A 19,070-nucleotide genomic window follows, 5' to 3' on the forward strand; every position below is an offset into this window, starting at 1 on the left:
ATTCGTGTTTATTGTATAGGATTTTAGTCATCAATTTGGATCTCATGAGGTGTTATTTTTGAGACAGAGATCTAATTTTTCCTCCCCTAATTTTTGCCTCTTATTCTATCACTTACCTATATCATCTACTAGAATTTTTACTCTTACTTCTGGATGCTGATAATTTTTTAGCTTTTGATTTTGAATGTTGTGTTGAGGGATGATTTCTATCATGTTGGACGGAATGAAACTTGCCGAAAAGCATTGTCTTTTTCTTTTTTAACTTGAACATATTAGGAGCCCAAGTTTTCAAAACAAAGATTATTTTGGAGAAACCAGAAATTGTAATGCACTGTTATGACCAAACATTGTCTGCACTAATGCCAGCAAAGAATACTTTTTAAAAATGCGGTCTTGTGATTGGCTTTAGCACTCCTGTCTGAGCTGGTTATCTTAGTAACTTACATTAAAACTAGTGATAATGAAGCCAAGATCCAAAGGTTTGCTTTATTGGACAGTTATTTTATAATAGGAGAAACACACTTTATGTTCTTCGATAGTATAGATGTCTTAGTAGAAATTATACCTTCTGCAGATAACTCCTATTCTAATTTTTCAAAGATGCCTAAATGCCACTTTGTGTTTGAAAGAAAAAATGCACCATTCAACATCCTGAAGCTGATGCTGTTGTGATCACTTGTCTTTTACTTAAAAAACAACAACAAAGCAGCCGAAACTGGTTTGGCTCAGTGGTAGAGCGTTGGTCTGAGGACTGAAGGGTCCCAGGTTTGATTCCGGTCAGGGGTGTGTACCTTGGTTGCGGGCACATCTCCAGTAGGGGGTATGCAAGAGGCAGCTGGTCGATGTTTCTCTCTTATCGACGTTTCTAGCTCTCTGTCTCTCTCCCTCTCTGTGAAAAATCAATAAAATATATATATTTTTTAAAAAAAGCAAATTACTAATTATTTTAGTTGAGAAAAAGTAACTTACTTTTGAAAATGACCTGAAATCTTGAAACTAGATTTGAGGTTTCTAATGCCTCTGGCAATGTGTTCTTTAATTTTAAGCATTTAAACTTTGTACTTCCATTAACTTTATCTTAATTTCTCTACTTATCACATGTAAACTTATCTAAATTATCTGAGAAGCCCTGGCTGGTGTGGCTAAGTTGACTGAGTGTGGTCTGATGCACCTAAGGATCGCTGATTCAATTCCTGGTTAAGGCACATTCCCCAATGGGGGGGCATGCAGAAGGCAGTTGATTTATGTTTCTTTCTCTCTCCTCCCTTCATCTCTCTCTCTCTCAAGTCAAATTTAAATCTTCCATAAGATTTAAATTATGGAAGAAATCTATGAAGTCCTTTTAAATATATCTTTAGTGGCCTGATGCACAAAATTCATGCACATTAAAAGGGGATTATTTAGAGGAAATATTTCAAAACTGCTATTTGATTTTTCTCTATATATAGTAAGTATCAGAGATGAAAGAAAATTAGTAAAATGTATATGAAAATCTTCCTCCTGTCAGAGTCTGGGGTGTGCTACGGGATCCAGAGTCAAGTCCCTGCCCATCCTGGGCACCTCCAGATCGAGTGAGATCCAGCCCCACCCCCATTGGGCAAGATCCAAACCCTGCTGGCCCCACCCTTGTCAAGCCCAGCCGGTTGGGGGATGTAGCCTCAGGTCTCCTGGCCCAGTGCCTGGTGAGTGGGCATGCCTTGAGATCTCCCGGCCTGGTGCTGGGGTTGGGGTGCAACCTGAGGTCCCCTGTTAAGCCCCACCAGGAGGGGGGCACAGCCTCAGGTCCCTGCTAATTGCTTGTTAAGACTCTTTATGGGAATTTGGCCTCCTATGTGGGTGAAGCCATCTTGTGTTACAGAAATCCCCCGCCTCCGCTGTGGGCACTGTCTTCTGTGATGGCGTGGTGGTCAATTTGCATATTGCCTCTTTATTAGATAGGGTTAGAGGCCTGTTGCATGAAGATTTGTGCAATAGGCCTTCCTTCCCCTGGCTGCCAGCACCGGTTTTCCTCCGGTACCCAGGCCTTCACTCTGACTGCAGTAGAGAAGCCAAGCCTCTTCAGTCTTCAGTCTTTGCTCAGGCTGGGACCTTCAGTCTTCGCTCCATGCCTGTGCATGCAAATTAACCCGCCATCTTTGTTGGTATAATTTGCATACTCCTGATTGGAGTGGAGGTATGGTCAATTTGCATATTTCTCTTTTACTAGTGTAGATGTTTTTTTATGGTCTCAAGAAGGAAGATGTAGAATACTAGCAATCTAATTAAAGTTTAATAGCAGAATTAGTATATTAAAGTAATATAGTCTCACATGCTGTCATGTTTTAGGCTCATTATTGTATTTATCCAGATCTCTTCAATATACACAATTTTTAAACAATCAAAACCTTTCTGTTGAAAGCTAATAATTATTTAATCATTAAAAGCAATAGCATTTAACAAAATAAGTGAGCATTGTTCCTACTATATTTCTATACTTTTCCCTATAAATTTGTTTTTCAGAATAGAACACTAACTGGGTTAGCTATTGTTTAAAGAATTAAAAGGTACCCAGGCCACCCTGCTTTTTCCTCTTCCTGTGGAAGGCGCGCGCGCACACACACACACACACACACACACACACACACACGTGCTGGGAAGGGGACGGGATGTCTTCTTTCAGGGTCCTCCTCTGTTGAAGTTACAGTGACTTTACTGGCACCTTTTGACTTTCGTCTTGCCTGAACTTCTTTCTCACTGTTTTGAATATGTTTTGTTTTTCTGACATTTTAGGTGTATAATGTTTTGATACTTATGAAAGTCTACCTTTTTTTTTAACTTGAACTTTCTTTGCTTGAGTTGTTTCTACTCCATTTGTGAAATGTCTGATAAAAGAAGTTCATTCTTCCATAAAAAATAATGAAATCTGACAGTATGGGTAAACCTAGAGATTATTCTGGTAAGTGAAGTAAGTCAGCCAGAGAAAGACAAATACCATATGCTTTCACTTACAGGTGGAATCTAAAGAACAAAATTGAAACAAACTCATATAAACACAGACCAGAGACTGATGGTAGGCAGAGGGGAGGGTGATTGGGGGACTGGGTGAAGGGATTAAAAAATACAAATTGGTAGTTACAGAATAGTCACAGGAATATAAGTACACTTACTACAGTATAGGGAATACAGCCAATAATGTAATTCATAACTATGTATGGTGCCAGGTGGGTACAGGAAATATCAAGGGAAACACTTTGTAAAGTATTTGATTATCTAACCACTATGCTATACACCTGAAACTAATACAAAATAATATTGAATGTAAACAAATTGGGGGAAAAAAAAACACAACGAAAAATGTTGAGTGTATGTCATACGTTCATTGTTAATGCCTTTGTTAGACAGCGGTGACACCCATCAGGAGGCATTTATTCATACTGTGGTAGCACTTGCTATTGGTGTTAGGTCATGTATCTCAGGGTTGTTTTTTTTATCTACATTTTAAATAAAAGCACATTTTTTTCTCACTTGCAATAACCTTTCCTGTCCAGGGTTGGACTGGTCTGAAGAGAGCGGAGAGGAGCTGGAGGACTCGGAGCAGGCCTCGCCATACCAGGTCGCATGGTCCATCCGAGAAACCCTCAGATACGAAAGACACACGTGAGTCTTCCTTTTTGTTTTTATTCTTCAGTAACCACTGTAGCTGATCAACTCTTCCCTGGGTGGCAATTTTCAAAAAATTTATTGACTCTAGTTTTATTGTAAGAGAGAGAAAATAGATTCTACTCGGGAAGAAATGTACCAGATTGTTTAAGTAAAGTTACTCTTAAGTGTTCTTAATTTGTTTCTGTACCTTTCCCAGGCATCACCGAGGGACATAATTGTAATAGAATTACAGTAGAAAGGGACCTTAGTTATTTCCGAGCCCGTTTCCTCATTTTACAGAAGAGGAAATCAGGGCCCAACTAGGTTGAGGAACTTAAGTCCCATTCTTTGACGACTTCTTATCTTTGTTGACCTTATCCACATAGTAGCTGGAAATAGTACATTAAAAAAAAAAAAAGGGTTTTTTGGGGGGTTTTTTGAGGGAGAGATAGAAACATTGAGAGAGAAACCCCTTTCTAGGGAATCAAGCCTGCAACCCAGGCATGCGCCTTTACTGGGGATCTAACCAGTAATTTCTTGGTTCTGAGTCGATGCTAAACTACTGAGCATCACTGGCACTGCTGGAAATAGTGTTTTTGACTTCACCTCCGTCTTCTGCAAGATTTATCTATTCTTTAATATTTTAATGCACTGAATATTTCTAATGTGCCAACACGTTTTTCATGATAATCTCGTGAAAGGTTCTTGGTGGAAGGCTGCAGATTAGTGCACAGCTCCTCCAGTGACAGTGAGGAAGCCAGTGTTGTTTTATGTGCCTCAGGCCAACTGGCAGAACTTTGAGTATCATTGAGTGGACATACATATAGTCTTAAAAATGTGATTTGTTAGTACATTCAGAGGTGATGAAGCTTAGGGAAGTGATTCACTAGACACTGATGTCTAAGCCAAAATAAGCAGTGTACAGTGAGACATGTAATCTTTAGTAAAAATGTTTTCTAAGCAGAACAACATGAGAAGCAAAATACAATCTGAAGCTTACTTGTGCATTGAATTAGAGCAAAGAGAGTTAGTTAGATTTTCTGATGGCCTGTGTCCTTAGATGCATCCCTTTGCAGTTCTGGGGTTTATTTCCCATTTATTTGTCCTTGCCTTCCCTGTCTCCCACACACTATTGGAGAATGCTATATTTTTTTCTCCCTCTCTTGAAGATCCATTTTAGATGTCTTCAAAATTGTTTCCTTACCATTAACATACTATTTCTTTCAGACAGAAGTACAATTGAGCTTTTGGATTCATAGGTTTAGAAGTCCTATCAGATTTGGGAAAATGTTGGCCAAGTTTTCTTCAATTATTTTTCTTCCCCCTTCTATTTGAGAAACTTTAGTTACAAAGATTTTAGGCTCCTGGAAATTATCCCTTAACTTAACTGATGTCCTATTCGTTCTCCCCAGTATTTTTCCTCTCTCTGTTTCATTTTAGAAAGTTTCTATTGCTGTCTTCAGGTTTGTTTTTTTGACCAAGCAGTTCAGAAAGAGATTTCCTCTATTTCCTTTGAGACCAAAAATGCATCCATAAGCCTATCTTATCCTGTATGTTGTTGCATTGGGTCCCTTGAAATATCTCAGTTGCCATCTATATATATATATATATAAAAGGCTAATATGCAAAGTGTCCCCTTGGGAGTTCGACTGGGAGAATGGGAGTTCAACTGCTCGCTATGACATGTGCTGACCACAAGAGAGTGGCGCAGAACATGGCTGGTGACCAGCGGCAGTGGTGGGATGTGGGTGGCAAGGGGGAAGGAGGAGCCAGGGGGTAACCATACGCTGGCAGCATGTGGGCAGTGAGGGAAAGAGGAGGCAGGGAGGTGGGGAGTCTGATCAGCCCTGATCACAGTGGCCAGGCCTACAGACCCTACCCGTGCACAAATTTTATGCCCTGCGTCTCTAGTATTGCCTTAAGTCTTTTACTCTTTTTTGTTTCAACTGTTACCTGTATGTGAACAACTCTCAGGTCTTTTTTATTTTGAGTTAGAACTGCTGCTCATATATTTCTTATTAAATATTCTGCCATACCCTAAATTCAGTATTTCTAAAATTAAACTCATTATTTTCCTCAATATATGTGTTTTTTTCTGACTCTCCTATTTTTTTTTAAATATATTTTATTGATTTTTTTTTACAGAGAGGAAGGGAGAGAGATAGAGAGCTAGAAACGTCAATGAGAGAGAAAGATCGACCAGCTGCCTCTTGCACACCCCTTACTGGGGATGTGCCCGCAACCAATGTACATGCCCTTGACCGGAATCGAACCTGGGACCCTTCAGTCTGCAGACCGACTCTCTACCACTGAGCCAAACCGGCTTTGGCTGACTCCCCTATTCTTATCAGATGTTCTCTTTTTGCTCTTCTGTTGTTTTTAAAAAGTAAAGTTAAAAAGAATTTTATTTGGGGAATTTCATGTCATGCCTTGAGATTACAGACAAGTCTGAAGTCTTAGGAAATCAGGTTTGGAATTTACTGCTCTGTATTTAGAATTATTAGCATTTAAATAATTGTAATGCATGTCCTTACATTGTGATCTTAAATATGTCATTTCTTTTCATTCTCTTAACCTCAGGGATAGGCAGGCCTGGCAGCTATAGATCTCATTACCTTGAAGGAAGGAAAGTAGCACACCTTGAGAATGCAGTAGGTGCCAGGCCTTTCCACTGCTGGCAGATGATGGGAACTGGCCCTTCTCTTCCCAGTTAGCTATTATTCGGTAGCAAACCCACGTATGTCACAGCATCTTAGAAGTGGGAAGCATGTTGGAGATTTTCTAGTTTTGGGCCATGCCAGGGTTGGTCTGTGGACCTGCTCCGGTCTGCAAGCTTGTTACTGGTCCACAGTGAGGGCAGTGTGGAAATTATGAGTAAGCTCTGAACACTTCTGTAAAGAGGTGGCAGCCAGGGGCATCTTTCAGTCATCGCCTTGAGAACCACTGATGTAGGAACAGCCTTTTCAAAGAACAGTTTGGGCAAGTGCTTACCCACCTGCTTTACTTTCTCTACGACTTGCTGGTTCTCCTCTCTTTTCTCTTTCTATTAATGGCACGTTCATCCTCCTCGTTATACAGATTCAAAGTCACTGAGTCCTTAGTGACTTTCTTATCCTTCACATCCAGTTACCAAGTTGAGTTAATTCTTTTATGATAATGGCCCTTATATGTCTCTTTCTTTCTGTTATCTCGCGGGCTTTTTACTTTAGTCACTCCCGTGTCTTTCGGTTGTTAGTTGTTGACTCTGAAATCTGTATCTCGTCCCTAAGTGTGCTCCCGTTTATCATTTCCAACGGTTTTGCCACCGCTTCCTCTTATACCTCATCTCCTCATGAAATTTGCTAGGTCTAAAATGGAGTTTATTTATTTTTTGCCCCAAATCTGCTCTTGCTCCTGCCCTGGTCTTTGCTGGGGAACTGCTGAGAGATTATTGTCCCTTCCATTTCCCTTGCCCAATCAGCAAAGAAGTCTGTCTTCTAGACATGCAGGTTACCTTCATCCTCTCCATTCTGGTGTTGCCACGATGGTGTGGATCCATATTATCTCTTACCTGGAATTTTATAACAATTTCCTCACTCTTTTCTTCTGTCTATTCCTCCATTCACATCTGCTGATAGTATAATCTTTCTCATACACAGCTCTTATTATTGTTACCTTTTTTTCTTAAAAATCTAAATGGTTCTTCATTGCTTTGCAATAAAAGGTTCAACTCTTTTTTTATGATTATCTCAGTATTTAATACATCAACAAATAACAAGTGCTGCCACGGATATGGGAAAAGGGAGTCCTCGAACACTGTTAGTGGGACTGCAGACTGGTACAGCCACTGGGGAAAGAGCATGGAGATCCCTCAAAAAATTAAAAATAGAGCTGCCATATGATTCAGCAATTCCACCTCTGGTTATTATTCAAAGAAAACAAAACACCAATCTGAAAAGATCCATGCATCTCTGTGTTCACTGCAGTATTACTAGTAATAGCCAAAGGTACAGAAGCAACCCAGATGTCCACTGGCAGATGAATGGATGAAGATATGACACACATATATGTATATATACAGTATATATAAACATAAATATGTAAGTACACATACAATAAAATATTGTGTAGCCTTAAAGAAAAAGAAAGAAAGAAATTCTGCCCTTTGCAACAACATGGATGAAACTGGAGGGCACCATGGCAAGTGAAATAAATAAGACAGTGAAGGCAAATACTTCATGGTATGTAAAAACTAAAAATAAATAAATAAATAAATTCATAGAAACAGAGTAGAATAGTGGTTGCCATCACTAGGGACTGGAGGAGAGGGAAAACAAGAGAGGTTGGTTGCTAAAGGAATAAAAAAACAAGGGGGTGGGGGTTAACTCTTTAATCCGGCGATCAGGTTTAGAAAGTTTACCTTACCTACCATCACTCCCCTACATGGCCCACACTTTAGCCCAACCAAGCTACTTGCTGCTCTCCATCCTGTCCATCTCTGTATCTTGGCTTATATTGTTTTATCCTTGTGAGGTACCTTTTGTGTCTTGTCTTCAAATTCTTCCTTTTCTTTAAGCTTCGGTTCTGTTGTCCTCTCCTGTGCAAAGCTTTCCTTTCATCCAGCAATCCTTCTAGTGAACAGAGAAAGGTGCCCTTTCTAAGCTGGCAGGTAGTGGACGTTGCTGACTGACCACTTTTTCTCATGGCCTTGCAATAAAAGGTTCAACTCTTTTTTTTTTTTTTTTAATGATTATCTCAATATTTAATAAATCAACAAATAACAAGTACCGCCAAGGATGTGGGAAAAGGGAGTCCTCGAACACTGTTAGTGGGACTGCAGACTGGCAGCCACTGGGGGATGAGCCCTTGTGTTCCCAATCAGTGCCATTAGCATGAAGACAGGAAAACCTGGTATATGGAATGTTGTGTAGGCTATCTCCTGTAGTTAAAAAAAAAAATCTGTGGAATGATTGTAATCCCCTGTGGAGCCCCTTTCACGTCCCGTGTGGTTCAGGGTTCCAGTTCGCGGCTCGGTTCTGGAGAAGGCCGCACACAAATGAAAGAGCCTAGAAAAGTATTAATTTGGGAATATTGGGGGCCAGGCAGGAGCCCAGGAGAGGACCACCGCCTTGCGATGGCCTTGCCATCCTTTTTATTCAGGTTTGGGATACATCCATTGGCCTTCGGTAATTCCAGTAGCAGGCAGATTATCTTTTTCAGTAAAGATTGACATGATTATTTGGTGGGGAAGTTGCCTCAGTTACCATTGTCTTAAATAGATAGGGAGTGGTTGGCTCTGACCTTTCAGAGTTTAAAGGTTGACCAGCCTTCCACTTCTTCCTATTAGTGAGACAGGGATCTGTTTTCCAGCAATCCCAAGAATATTGTGTATTTACCAAGAAAAACCAGTGTGTCTAAAGGGCCAGCTCTTTGATAATGTGCTGTTAGAATCCTATCTTTTATGAAATTATGCTATTTCCTCATAGCTGCCATGTCACTTTCTGAGACCTTTTAGTAAGTAAAGGTAAATAATATATACACACATATTCTTCCCAAGAATTTAGAAGACGGAGCATTGCCTACTTCTGATATGCTGAGACAGTTAGCTTAAAGCAGTGGGTTATCCCTTGCCTGCCTTATTGTTGAAATACTGTGCTTATTTTCAGCTCTGCTGGAATTCTCTCCCACTAATTGTGTTCAGTATATGCTCACATGGCACAGATTTTAACCCCTTTCCTCCCCTGCGTTCCCCCTCCCTAAAAGGAGCCTAACAGGTAACCAGGTCTTCACTTCTCTCCTTGCACCTTCCAGGTCAGATGACGATGACACGGAGAGCAGGAGCTCCAGGGTGACCCAACTTTGCACTTACTTTCAGCAGAAATACAAGCACCTCTGCCGCCTGGAGCGGGCAGAATCCCGGCAAAAGAAGTGCCGGCACACGTTTAGGAAAGCCTTGCTGCAGGCGGCCAGTCGAGAGCCAGAGTGCACTGGTCAGCTAATCCAGGAGCTGCGGAGAGCTGCTTGCCACCGGACCAGGTCAGAGCCGGGCCCGCCGTCCACTCCCAAGGAAGCCGTCCTCTCTCTTCTGTTCTTTTAGAGGATAGCTGAGACACGATGGCCAATGGGCACTTAAGTCTGAAATATTTACGAGTTGTATTTTTGTTTTGTTGCTCAAATAATACTGCATGAGCTGACATTAAAATTAAAGCATTACTGCCCAGCTGGGGGTTCTGGGTTCAATCCCCTGTCAGGGCACAGACCAGAAGGTAGCTGATTGTTGTTTCTCTCTCACTTTGATGCCTATCTGTCTCTTTCTGTCTCTCCCTCTGTCTCCCCCTCCTTTCTCTAAGCATGCTCTCCTGTGAGAATTTAAAAAAATAAAATAAAAAAATTAAAGCATTACTGTATTTTTCTAGAGTTTGATTAGAATTTATTCAGTAAAGGATAAGAGAATGTTACCTATCTTAAAAAAAAATACAATGCCTTGAAATTTTGTATTATTCAGCCGAAACCAGTTTGGCTCAGTGGATAGAGTGTCAGTCTACGTAATGAAAGGTCCTCGGTTCGATTCCTGTCAAGGGCATGTGCCTTGGTTGCGGACACATCCCTCGTAGAGGATGTGCAGGAGGCAGCTGATTGATGTTTCTCTATCATTGATGTTTCTAACTCTCTCTCCCTCTCCCTTCCTCTCTGTAAAAAATCAATTAAGTATATATTTTTTTTAAAGTATTATTCATAGTTTTTACTATAAAAGTGGCATTTTACATTTTTTGTTTATTTAAATTTTTTATTTGAAATGTATTTCTGTTAATATCTACATTATATGTTTAAATATTTTATTACACTGAATGTCTTTGGGGGGAATGCCACTGCTTATAGTGCAGATACTTGTCTTATTGTGAAAAATGAAAAAACATAAAAAGGGCAGCTGGCCAGTGTGACTCGGTTGGTTGAATGTTGACCCATGAACCAAGGGGTCACCGGTTAGATGCCACGTCCTGGCACATATTTGGGTTGTGAGCTCAATCTCCAGCAAGGGCCATACTGGAGGCAACCAATCAATGATTCTCTCTCCTCATTGATGTTTCTCTCTCTCTCTCCCTCTCCCTTACTCTCTGAATTCAATAAAAATATTTTTAAATAAATAAATAAATATTTTTTTAAAGGAGGGGAATCTCCATAAATAATAATATTATTCAGAACGAGCACTATAAACATTTTTATTCTATTTCCTTCTAGTCTTTCTCTCTCTTTCTTTCTCTGTGTGTGTGAATCTCCAGGGAGCCATGTATTTGTATTAAAAAGCAAAATTGAGATCATGCTGTATGTATTTTTTTTTCTTTTTTCCCACTTCACACTAAATTGTGACCTTCTTTTTACTTTAAAGCATAACTTTTAATGATTTTATAATATGAATATCAGTCTTTACATTTTTTTCATTTTTATGTTTGTAATTAAGCAAAATTAGATATGTATTAAGAGTATGTCTCCATTTTCCCCCTTAAAAATATATCCCCAATGTTCTTAGATTGTTTTGAAAATATGATTTCTAATGTTTACATAATACTTTATTGATGAAAACATCTTATTTAACTAGTGAAAAAATTTTCACATTTGGAAGGCTTAGTTCTGTATTGAGTTTATTTTTTCACACTTTTAGTTATTATATTTTCAGATATTCTTGAAAATATATAGTATATAACATTTTAAGAATTTATATTTAAATATTAGCAGTTGTCTCCAGATAGTGGGGTTGACTATTTATTATGTATCATACTGTATTTGATGATGTTTTAGATGTGTTATCTTTTCTTATCTCTACTTCACAGGGGAGACTTAGTAAGGCTAAGTAACTTGCCAGGGTCACACAGCTCTTAGAGGGAGAGCTGATTTTCAGTACCAGGTCTGACTCAGCTAGTCTCATGTTCTTCATCACTTTTCTTTATTGTCTTCTTTGTGAAGTAAAAAGAATCAAAATATTGCTTTAATAAGAAGAAAACAGGCCAAGTAAAAACTGATTTTTTTTTCTTTTGTTAGTAGATTAGGGAAACCGTGGAACTAGTCATTGTAACCCATAATTACACTTATTTAGTGAATGTAGACAGGTAAAATGTTGGTATTACTTTATAGTAACATAGTGTTGACAAATTGTCCTGCATTCCTTAAAAATTAATTTCTTTTTCTTTCTTAGCATAAGCCGGACCAAGTTGAGGGAGGTGGAACCAGCAGCATGCAGTGGCATGGTAAAGGGTGAACAGTGCACCAACAAAGCCCTTCCATTCACCAGACATTGTTTCCAACGTATCCTTCTAACGGAATTGAGTGTGCATTCAAGTCTTGACTCATTCGGGGCTGAGCGTTTCATTCTTTTTTATATATATATATATATATATATATATATATATATATATATATATTATTGATTTCAGAGAGGAAGGGAGAGGGAAAGAGAGAAAGAAAAACATCAATGACGAGAAGGAATTGATCAGCTCCTCCTACACAGCCCCTACTGGGGACTGAGCCCACAATCCAGGCGTGTGCCCTTGACTAGAATCAAACCTGGGAACCTTCAGTCCGCAGGCTGACACTCTATGCACTGAGCCAAACCGGCTAGTGCTTAGTGTTTCATTCTTAATTCAAGTGAACGACTCTTGCAATCATCACTATTTAATATTTAAAGTAATTTTTATATAACTTCTAATTTTCATGATGCCTTCTGGGTAATTTTTTCTGCTTATATAATTGCAGTTGTTTATTCTAGAATCACATTGCAATAAGCAAAATTGACAGCAACTAGCGGGTTCTTCCAGTGGCTGTCACTTGATTAAATTTTGATAACAGAATAATTTGTAACAAGTAGCTGTAACACTGATTGATGGAAAAATCAAATCGTATTATTAAAAAAACTTTTTAATCTCTTAAGAAATTTACACAGTTTTACAGTGAGCCTTTTGCTGTGGTTTTAATTTGCTACTTGTATTGACTACAGCGCTGATTTGAAATGAATAAAATATAAACATCCCTAAGAAAGAAAATATCTTCAGACAGAAAATACTTGAGGAAAACTTATAGTAAGGGCTTCGGGCTGGTTATGAAATCTTACTGCTCTCACTTTTATTAAACATTTAAAATTGAGAAGCATTTAAAAAATTTATATGGTAACAGTTACTTAATGTACTGTCTGACTTTTGCCCTTTTTTTTATTTTTGGGTTTGTATTTTCACAACTTTTTTTAGCAGCAGTTTCTGTGCAATAAAGTCTTATGAAGAGTCTTAACTATAAAAGCATAAGAGAAATAAGATGCAATAGATATAAATTTCGGGGAAATGTAGTTAGAGGCTAAAAGTATGGATGCTTAAAAATGTTGGTTTTGTAGAGCTGATGTTCCAGTTTTGGTAGTGCAGTGAAGATTTAAAAGGAACTTTTCTTAAGTTGTAAGTTTGAGTTTAGTGTTGAAAATGTGAAATGAAAAATCCAAGTTTGGGTAGATGAGGTTTTTTAGAATTATATCTATAGACACTAATTATGTTATATTCTTTATTTTTTTCAACAACAGTTATATTAAATATTTTGTGTTAGTTTCAGGTGTTTTTATTCTGGTGGTGTGTATCCTATATGAGGAAGTTTTCCTTATAAGGAAGTATTTTTATTTTTAACCATCAGAGTGGAACTTTCAGGAGTTAGTGTGCTAAGAAGAAAATGACCCTGCTTCTCCAATAGCAGAAATCACAATGACTATAAAGGAGACTAGTAGTCAGGTGCCCAAAGCAAAATAGCCTCATTCAGATATATCTCCTGATAAGGAATGAGAAAACTATCATTGTTTTTCCATCTCAGTAGTTGGGTTGGTTCTTTACCTTTTATAAATAATAAAATTTATACTTTGCACAAGTAAAGGAGAGAAGAAAGTTTTACATAAAAATGGAAAAGTTAAGTAGAGTTGCAGTGTTTGATTCCTAACTTAGAAAACCCCAGACATCCTCTTGAACCGCTCTCAGCAGCTCTTCTCAAGTTGCACGGCCAAGTTTGCAGATGGACAGCAGTGCTCTGTGCCTGTTTTTGACATCACACACCAGACACCTCTGTGTGAAGAACATGCCAAAAAAATGGTAAGTCCAGATCTTATCTTCTGCAGCAGAGGCTTGCAAACTTTTGATAGTTTTCCATAAAAGGAAGTATTTTGTGCCCTAACTGGTTTGACTCAGTGGATAGAGCATCGGCCTGCGGACTGAAAAGTCCCAGGTTCGATTCCAATTGAGGGCATGTACCTTGGTTGCGGGCACATCCCCAGTAGGTGTGCAGGAGGCAACTGATCCATGTTTCTCTCTCATCGATGTTTCTAACTCACTATCCTTCTCCCTTTCTCTCTGTAAAAAAATCAATAAAAAATATTTAAAGTAGTTTAATAAAAATATTTTTAATTTCTTTATTGATTAAGGTATCACATATTTGTCCTCATCCCCCCAAATAAAATATATTTTTTAAACAAATTTTTTAAAAAGGAAGTATTTTGTGACTTAGTACAAACTATGTATATGATTCACTGAAATGAGTTTTATGAAACAATACTTCCAGTACCTGATATTTGCTAATCTATTCTATTTTACTTAAAAAAACATTGCTGGTCATGACTCATTGAGTTAATTTCATGCCCTCCTTTATAAACAACGACACTGTTTTAGTAGTTTCTGAAATATGGGTATTTTGTTCACTATCCTTATTGTATACCTGTCTTCCTGAGTTATATTTTCTTATACCTAGCAGATTTCCCAAGTTCCTTTTTGCCCTATTTCTCTAGGTTTTTGTTGTTTTAGATACAGTTCTCTGAATGTTTTGGATATTTGATAAAATTTTGACCAAAAGCCAAACCTTGCTATGTTTGTATTGAACAGTCATTATTTTTGTTAATGTTAGTGTTATAAGTCTTAATTCAGAATAGTTTAGAGGAAAGACGAGTCTGAATTAGTGGACTACCTGATTATGCAATCATTTTCAAATAAATGCATTTTTATTGTTCTCACCCATCAGACACTTTTTGAGTTCTTCTGCTATTTGCACGGTATTGTGTAAAGCATAGGTGCTGCAATGCTGAGGAAACAGTTTTGCCCTCTGTAAGCATGCTGCAGTTTTCAGGGTGCCCTGATTGAGAATAGAGCCAGTGATCTTTTGGTGCTCAACCAATGATGCTCGACCAACTGAGCCACACTGGCCAAGACAGTTACTATTATTTAGATACTATTGTGTACTCTTTGTTTATTTAGTTGTGTTATTGCTGAACTCATCAAATCAAAGGTGACATTGGTTGTAAAAACCACTTTTTGTGTGTACCATCAAGGAAGAAAAAATGCTACACAGTGCATTTTTTATCACTTACAGGTTTGTTAGACATATGTTGTATACCATTCTTGCTTTCAGCTGAATTATTCGGCCTGTGAAAGGAAGTGCTCTCTACTTACATCAACTATAACCCAGCTTCCTTCCTTTGTGGTTATTTTCCTTTCTCATTGGGATTTTGCTTTGCAAAAAAAAAAGAAAAAGGAATTGTGGTCAGTTCTTCAATACTGAATGTTTTTGCTTTACTATTAGTAATAACAATTTTATACCCTGCTGCTCTTTTGTGTTTTTCTGTAAACACAATAGTTTTTCCTCTACATGTGAAACCAGCAATGCATTTACGTTAATTCAGACAATGGCGGTACAAAGAGCTGTGACCAACTTTGCACAGGTTGTAGGCAATGCCGACTGTGATGGCCGTCACCTGGCTGACAGCAGTTATAAGATGGCATTACTGTAAAATGCTCCCCAATTACAGAGACATTAAAATGTACATCTTGAAGTGGATGAACTAAGGTATTCACATTTAAGGGTGCCAGCTGAGAGCAGCTAGTATGTCATCAGTTTCAGTTCTTCTTCCTTTGCCTACTCACCCAGGCGCTGCAGTTTTATAAAGCTGTGTCCCCATTTCCCCTCTTACCTGGTCTCCAGGCCCATGGCGGCTACCTGAAGGACTTTTACTGTCACGATTTCCAGGTCTACGTAGCCATCTCTTTATTTCTGTGCCCCAGAGACAGCTTTCTCCTTCTCCCACCTCCTTACAGGATTTTGATTTTTTTACAGTAATGCCACCTCCTGCACATCTCATTCCTCAAACCATGCACGCACCAAACGGAATTCCTTAACTTTTCTTCCGAATCTGTTTATTCTGCTGTGTTCTCTGTCCCAGCTGATGATATCATTATCCAGACTGGAAACCCTAGAGGCATTTTAGAGTTTTATAATCCCTCCATCCTCACCACATCTAAGGAGCTGTCAAATCATGAGACGTCTATCGCTGGGGCCCTGGCTGTTCCATCCCTCTCACTCTGCCCGTAGCCATCTGTGCTGTGTTGACTGGTGAGATAGCCCCCTGATTGGAACTCTGCTGTCCCCTCACACTGCTACCAGGGTATTAATTCTTTTAAACCATTTGTCAAGTCAGGCTACTTCTCTCATCAAAAATCACTCCGCTTTGCCTATGAAACAAGTTTGAAATCTTTAGTAGGTTATTCAAAGTCATACACAATCTGGTACCAAAATTCTTTATAGCTTATTCTGTGCTTCATCCTCCATTATGCCCCACGTACCAGCCAAACACAATTATTTACTGTTCTTTTGTGATTGGTTTCTGCTGTTTTCTTTACTCTCAGAAGGTCTTCCCCTCAACCCCAAGGACTTAAAATTTTTGTCTTTTATTCCCACAAAACTGAAAGTAATTGATTTTTCTTTCATTTTCCCAGAGAAGGTGTTTATGTCACTATTGCCCAATTTTCTCTACTGTATTTATGTATGCGTGTTTTTATCATGGCAGAGAAAGTCCTTTAAAACTGCAAATTAGGTTTTAAAATATTATGCTACAGCACCCATCACAATGTCTTTAAATTTGGAAGAATGATATGTACATGTTGAATTGATTTGCATTATATTAAAAATGAGGTTTTTAATTCATCTGTGTTTTATACATAATCTTAGGTTTAGAGTGTATTTTGGGCATTATATAAAATATTAAAAGATGTAAGTAAGTGTTTTTTTAGGTAGCTGTTAGATTTTTCCCCAAATAATCTGTTTAAAAAATACCCCTTTATTCATTTTCAAGGATAATTTCTTGAGAGGAGATAGCTCCCGGAAAGTTCAGCACCAGCAGCAGAGGAAACCCAGGAAAAAAACCAAGCCTCCTGCACTTACCAAAAAACACAAGAAGAAGCGAAGGCGTGGACCTCGTCGACCCCAGAAGCCCATTCCCCCAGCGGTCCCCCAAGGGAACCTCAGCATGCCCACCAGCGTCTCACTGCCAGTGGAGGCCTCGCAGATCCGGTCAGTGGCGGGCCCGAGGTCGCGGTTCCCATGGCTCGCAGGACGCCTCAGTTCTTACTTCGCCAGTGCTGCAGCTAGAATGCAAACACACCGTTTGGGGCGTCAGCCTCAACTTTTTAGTTTTCAGCACAATTTTGACCAAATATCTGATGGGGTTGTATCTGAAATAAAGCTTTTGTTTAAAGCAAAGAGAGCAGATGTTGAAATTGAGGATTTAATTGTCTACTCTAGACTCTTCTATTCTATAGGAATTCCATATATGTCCCAGCAGAAGTATCCCATCAAAAATTTGATGCATTATTAGTTTTGGCAGGAGTAAGCATTTGACCAGATGAATGAAGCTTCTATTTCAGCTAAGCATTTGAGTTTTACCTGTTTATTTCATTTTTTTTTTTAATATTATGTTGACCAGATTTGAAATCCTATAAAAAAGTATTGACACACTTGATATACCAAACTGAAATTAATTCTACTAATTTGAAGTAAAAAATATTATTTTGAAATGGTTGTCTGAATACATGTAAAGGGTGTAGAAGTATGTGACGACTAGTATGTATGGTAAGGTCTGTTTGCTTTCAAATTTCCTTCTCTTAAACTGGGAAGGAGACATTTTGAGCTAGGATTTCCCGGTTTCTTGCTTGGGGGCCTGTGTGAAGGTAAAGGGGAGTGGTGGGGCAACCGTGTCCTCTTCTCCAGGAGCCCGTCCACGCCAGAGCTGAGTGCTGATGAGTTGCCGGACGACATTGCCAATGAGATCACCGACATTCCGCACGACTTGGAATTGAACCACGAGGACTTTTCAGACGTCCTTCCACGGCTGCCTGATGACTTACAGGATTTTGATTTTTTTGAAGGTATGGTCAATATTGTTCGTCAAGAAAAGTGAGTTTTAGCCCTCGCTGGTTTGGCTCAGTGGATAGAGGGTCAGCCTGCAGACTGAAGGGTCCCATGACCACATGCCTGGGTTGCAGGCTCGATCCCCACAAAGGGATGTGTAGGAGGCAGCCGATCAATGATTCTCTCTCTTCATTGATGTTTCTATCTCCCCCTCTCCCTTCTCTAAAATCAATAAAAATGTATTTTAAAAAAGAAAGAAAAGTGAGTTTTAAAATGAATTCTTACAAGGGGAAATAGTTTTTTGAGATGTGTTTGAAATATTCCTTCTCACACACAATGTCTCCCATAGAGAATACAAAGCTGCATAGCTAGTTTCTCCTTTTCAGCAAGTAAGGACTGTGTGATTTGTTCAACCCCATATAGCCTTAGTAGGTGGATAGTTCAGTAGCCATCTTAAGACTTCACTCCTGCCAAAACTGGTTTGGCTCAGTGGATAGAGCATCGGCCTGCCGACTGAAAGGTCCTACGTTCGATTTTGGTCAACTGCATGTACCTTGGTTGCGGGCACGTCCCCAGTAGGTGGTGTACAGGAGGCAGCTGATCGATGCTTCTCTCTCTTTGATGTTAATAACTCTATCCCTCTCCCTTCCTCTTTGTAAAAAAAAATCAATAAAATATATATTTTTTAAAAATCTATAGAAAAAATAACTTCACTCCTTTAAAATGAGTAATTTTACTTGCATTTATTTATTTTTAAATATGTTTTTTTTGACTGCAGGGAGAGGGAGAGATAGAAACATCAATGATGAGAGAAAATCATTGATCGGATGCCACTTGCCGCCTTCCCCCACTGGGGATCGACCCGCAACCTGAGTATGTGCCCTGGCCGGGAATCGAACTGTGATCTGGTTAATGGGTCAACATTCAACCACTGAGCCACACTGACCAGGCTTGAGTTTATTTTTGAGCAAAGACGTTTCAAACTTGAGTTTATTGAAGCATTTAGAACTTGTGCTGATTGTAATTAATACTCTACCCTGTACTTTAGTTGAGATGTACTTTTCCAAAGCAGTTTGCTTAATCCCACCAATTACCTGGTGCTTCCATGGGAAATCTTTTAACTCTTAGACTGTTTCTTCAACTATTAAAAGCTGGATATTTTGGTGGTGAATTAATCAAGCTTCTAACCATAGATTTTTTAAAAGTATATTGATAATAAAATCATGTAGGCCCATCAGCTTCCACATTGCAAACATTAGTTAGAAATGGAGAGAAGGAAGAAT

The 19,070-nt window shown here is 38.8% G+C and overlaps 1 protein-coding gene across 3 annotated transcripts in view; it reads left to right on the forward strand.

Moving 5' to 3' along the window:
- Window positions 1–19,070, forward strand: part of INO80D (INO80 complex subunit D) — a 54,751-nt gene that overhangs the window by 24,279 nt on the left and 11,402 nt on the right. For all 3 annotated transcript variants that reach the window (XM_036420836.2, XM_036420835.2, XM_036420837.2), the window contains exons 5-10: window positions 3,528–3,636; window positions 9,412–9,636; window positions 11,792–11,901; window positions 13,576–13,709; window positions 16,733–16,950; window positions 17,647–17,804. In XM_036420836.2, the coding sequence (XP_036276729.1) occupies window positions 3,528–3,636; window positions 9,412–9,636; window positions 11,792–11,901; window positions 13,576–13,709; window positions 16,733–16,950; window positions 17,647–17,804 (954 nt within the window). The remainder of the gene's footprint in view (window positions 1–3,527; window positions 3,637–9,411; window positions 9,637–11,791; window positions 11,902–13,575; window positions 13,710–16,732; window positions 16,951–17,646; window positions 17,805–19,070) is intronic.

The sequence above is a fragment of the Pipistrellus kuhlii genome, unplaced genomic scaffold (genome assembly GCF_014108245.1).
Source record: "Pipistrellus kuhlii isolate mPipKuh1 unplaced genomic scaffold, mPipKuh1.p scaffold_m20_p_7, whole genome shotgun sequence".
In the NCBI taxonomy this organism is placed as follows: Eukaryota; Metazoa; Chordata; class Mammalia; order Chiroptera; family Vespertilionidae; genus Pipistrellus; species Pipistrellus kuhlii.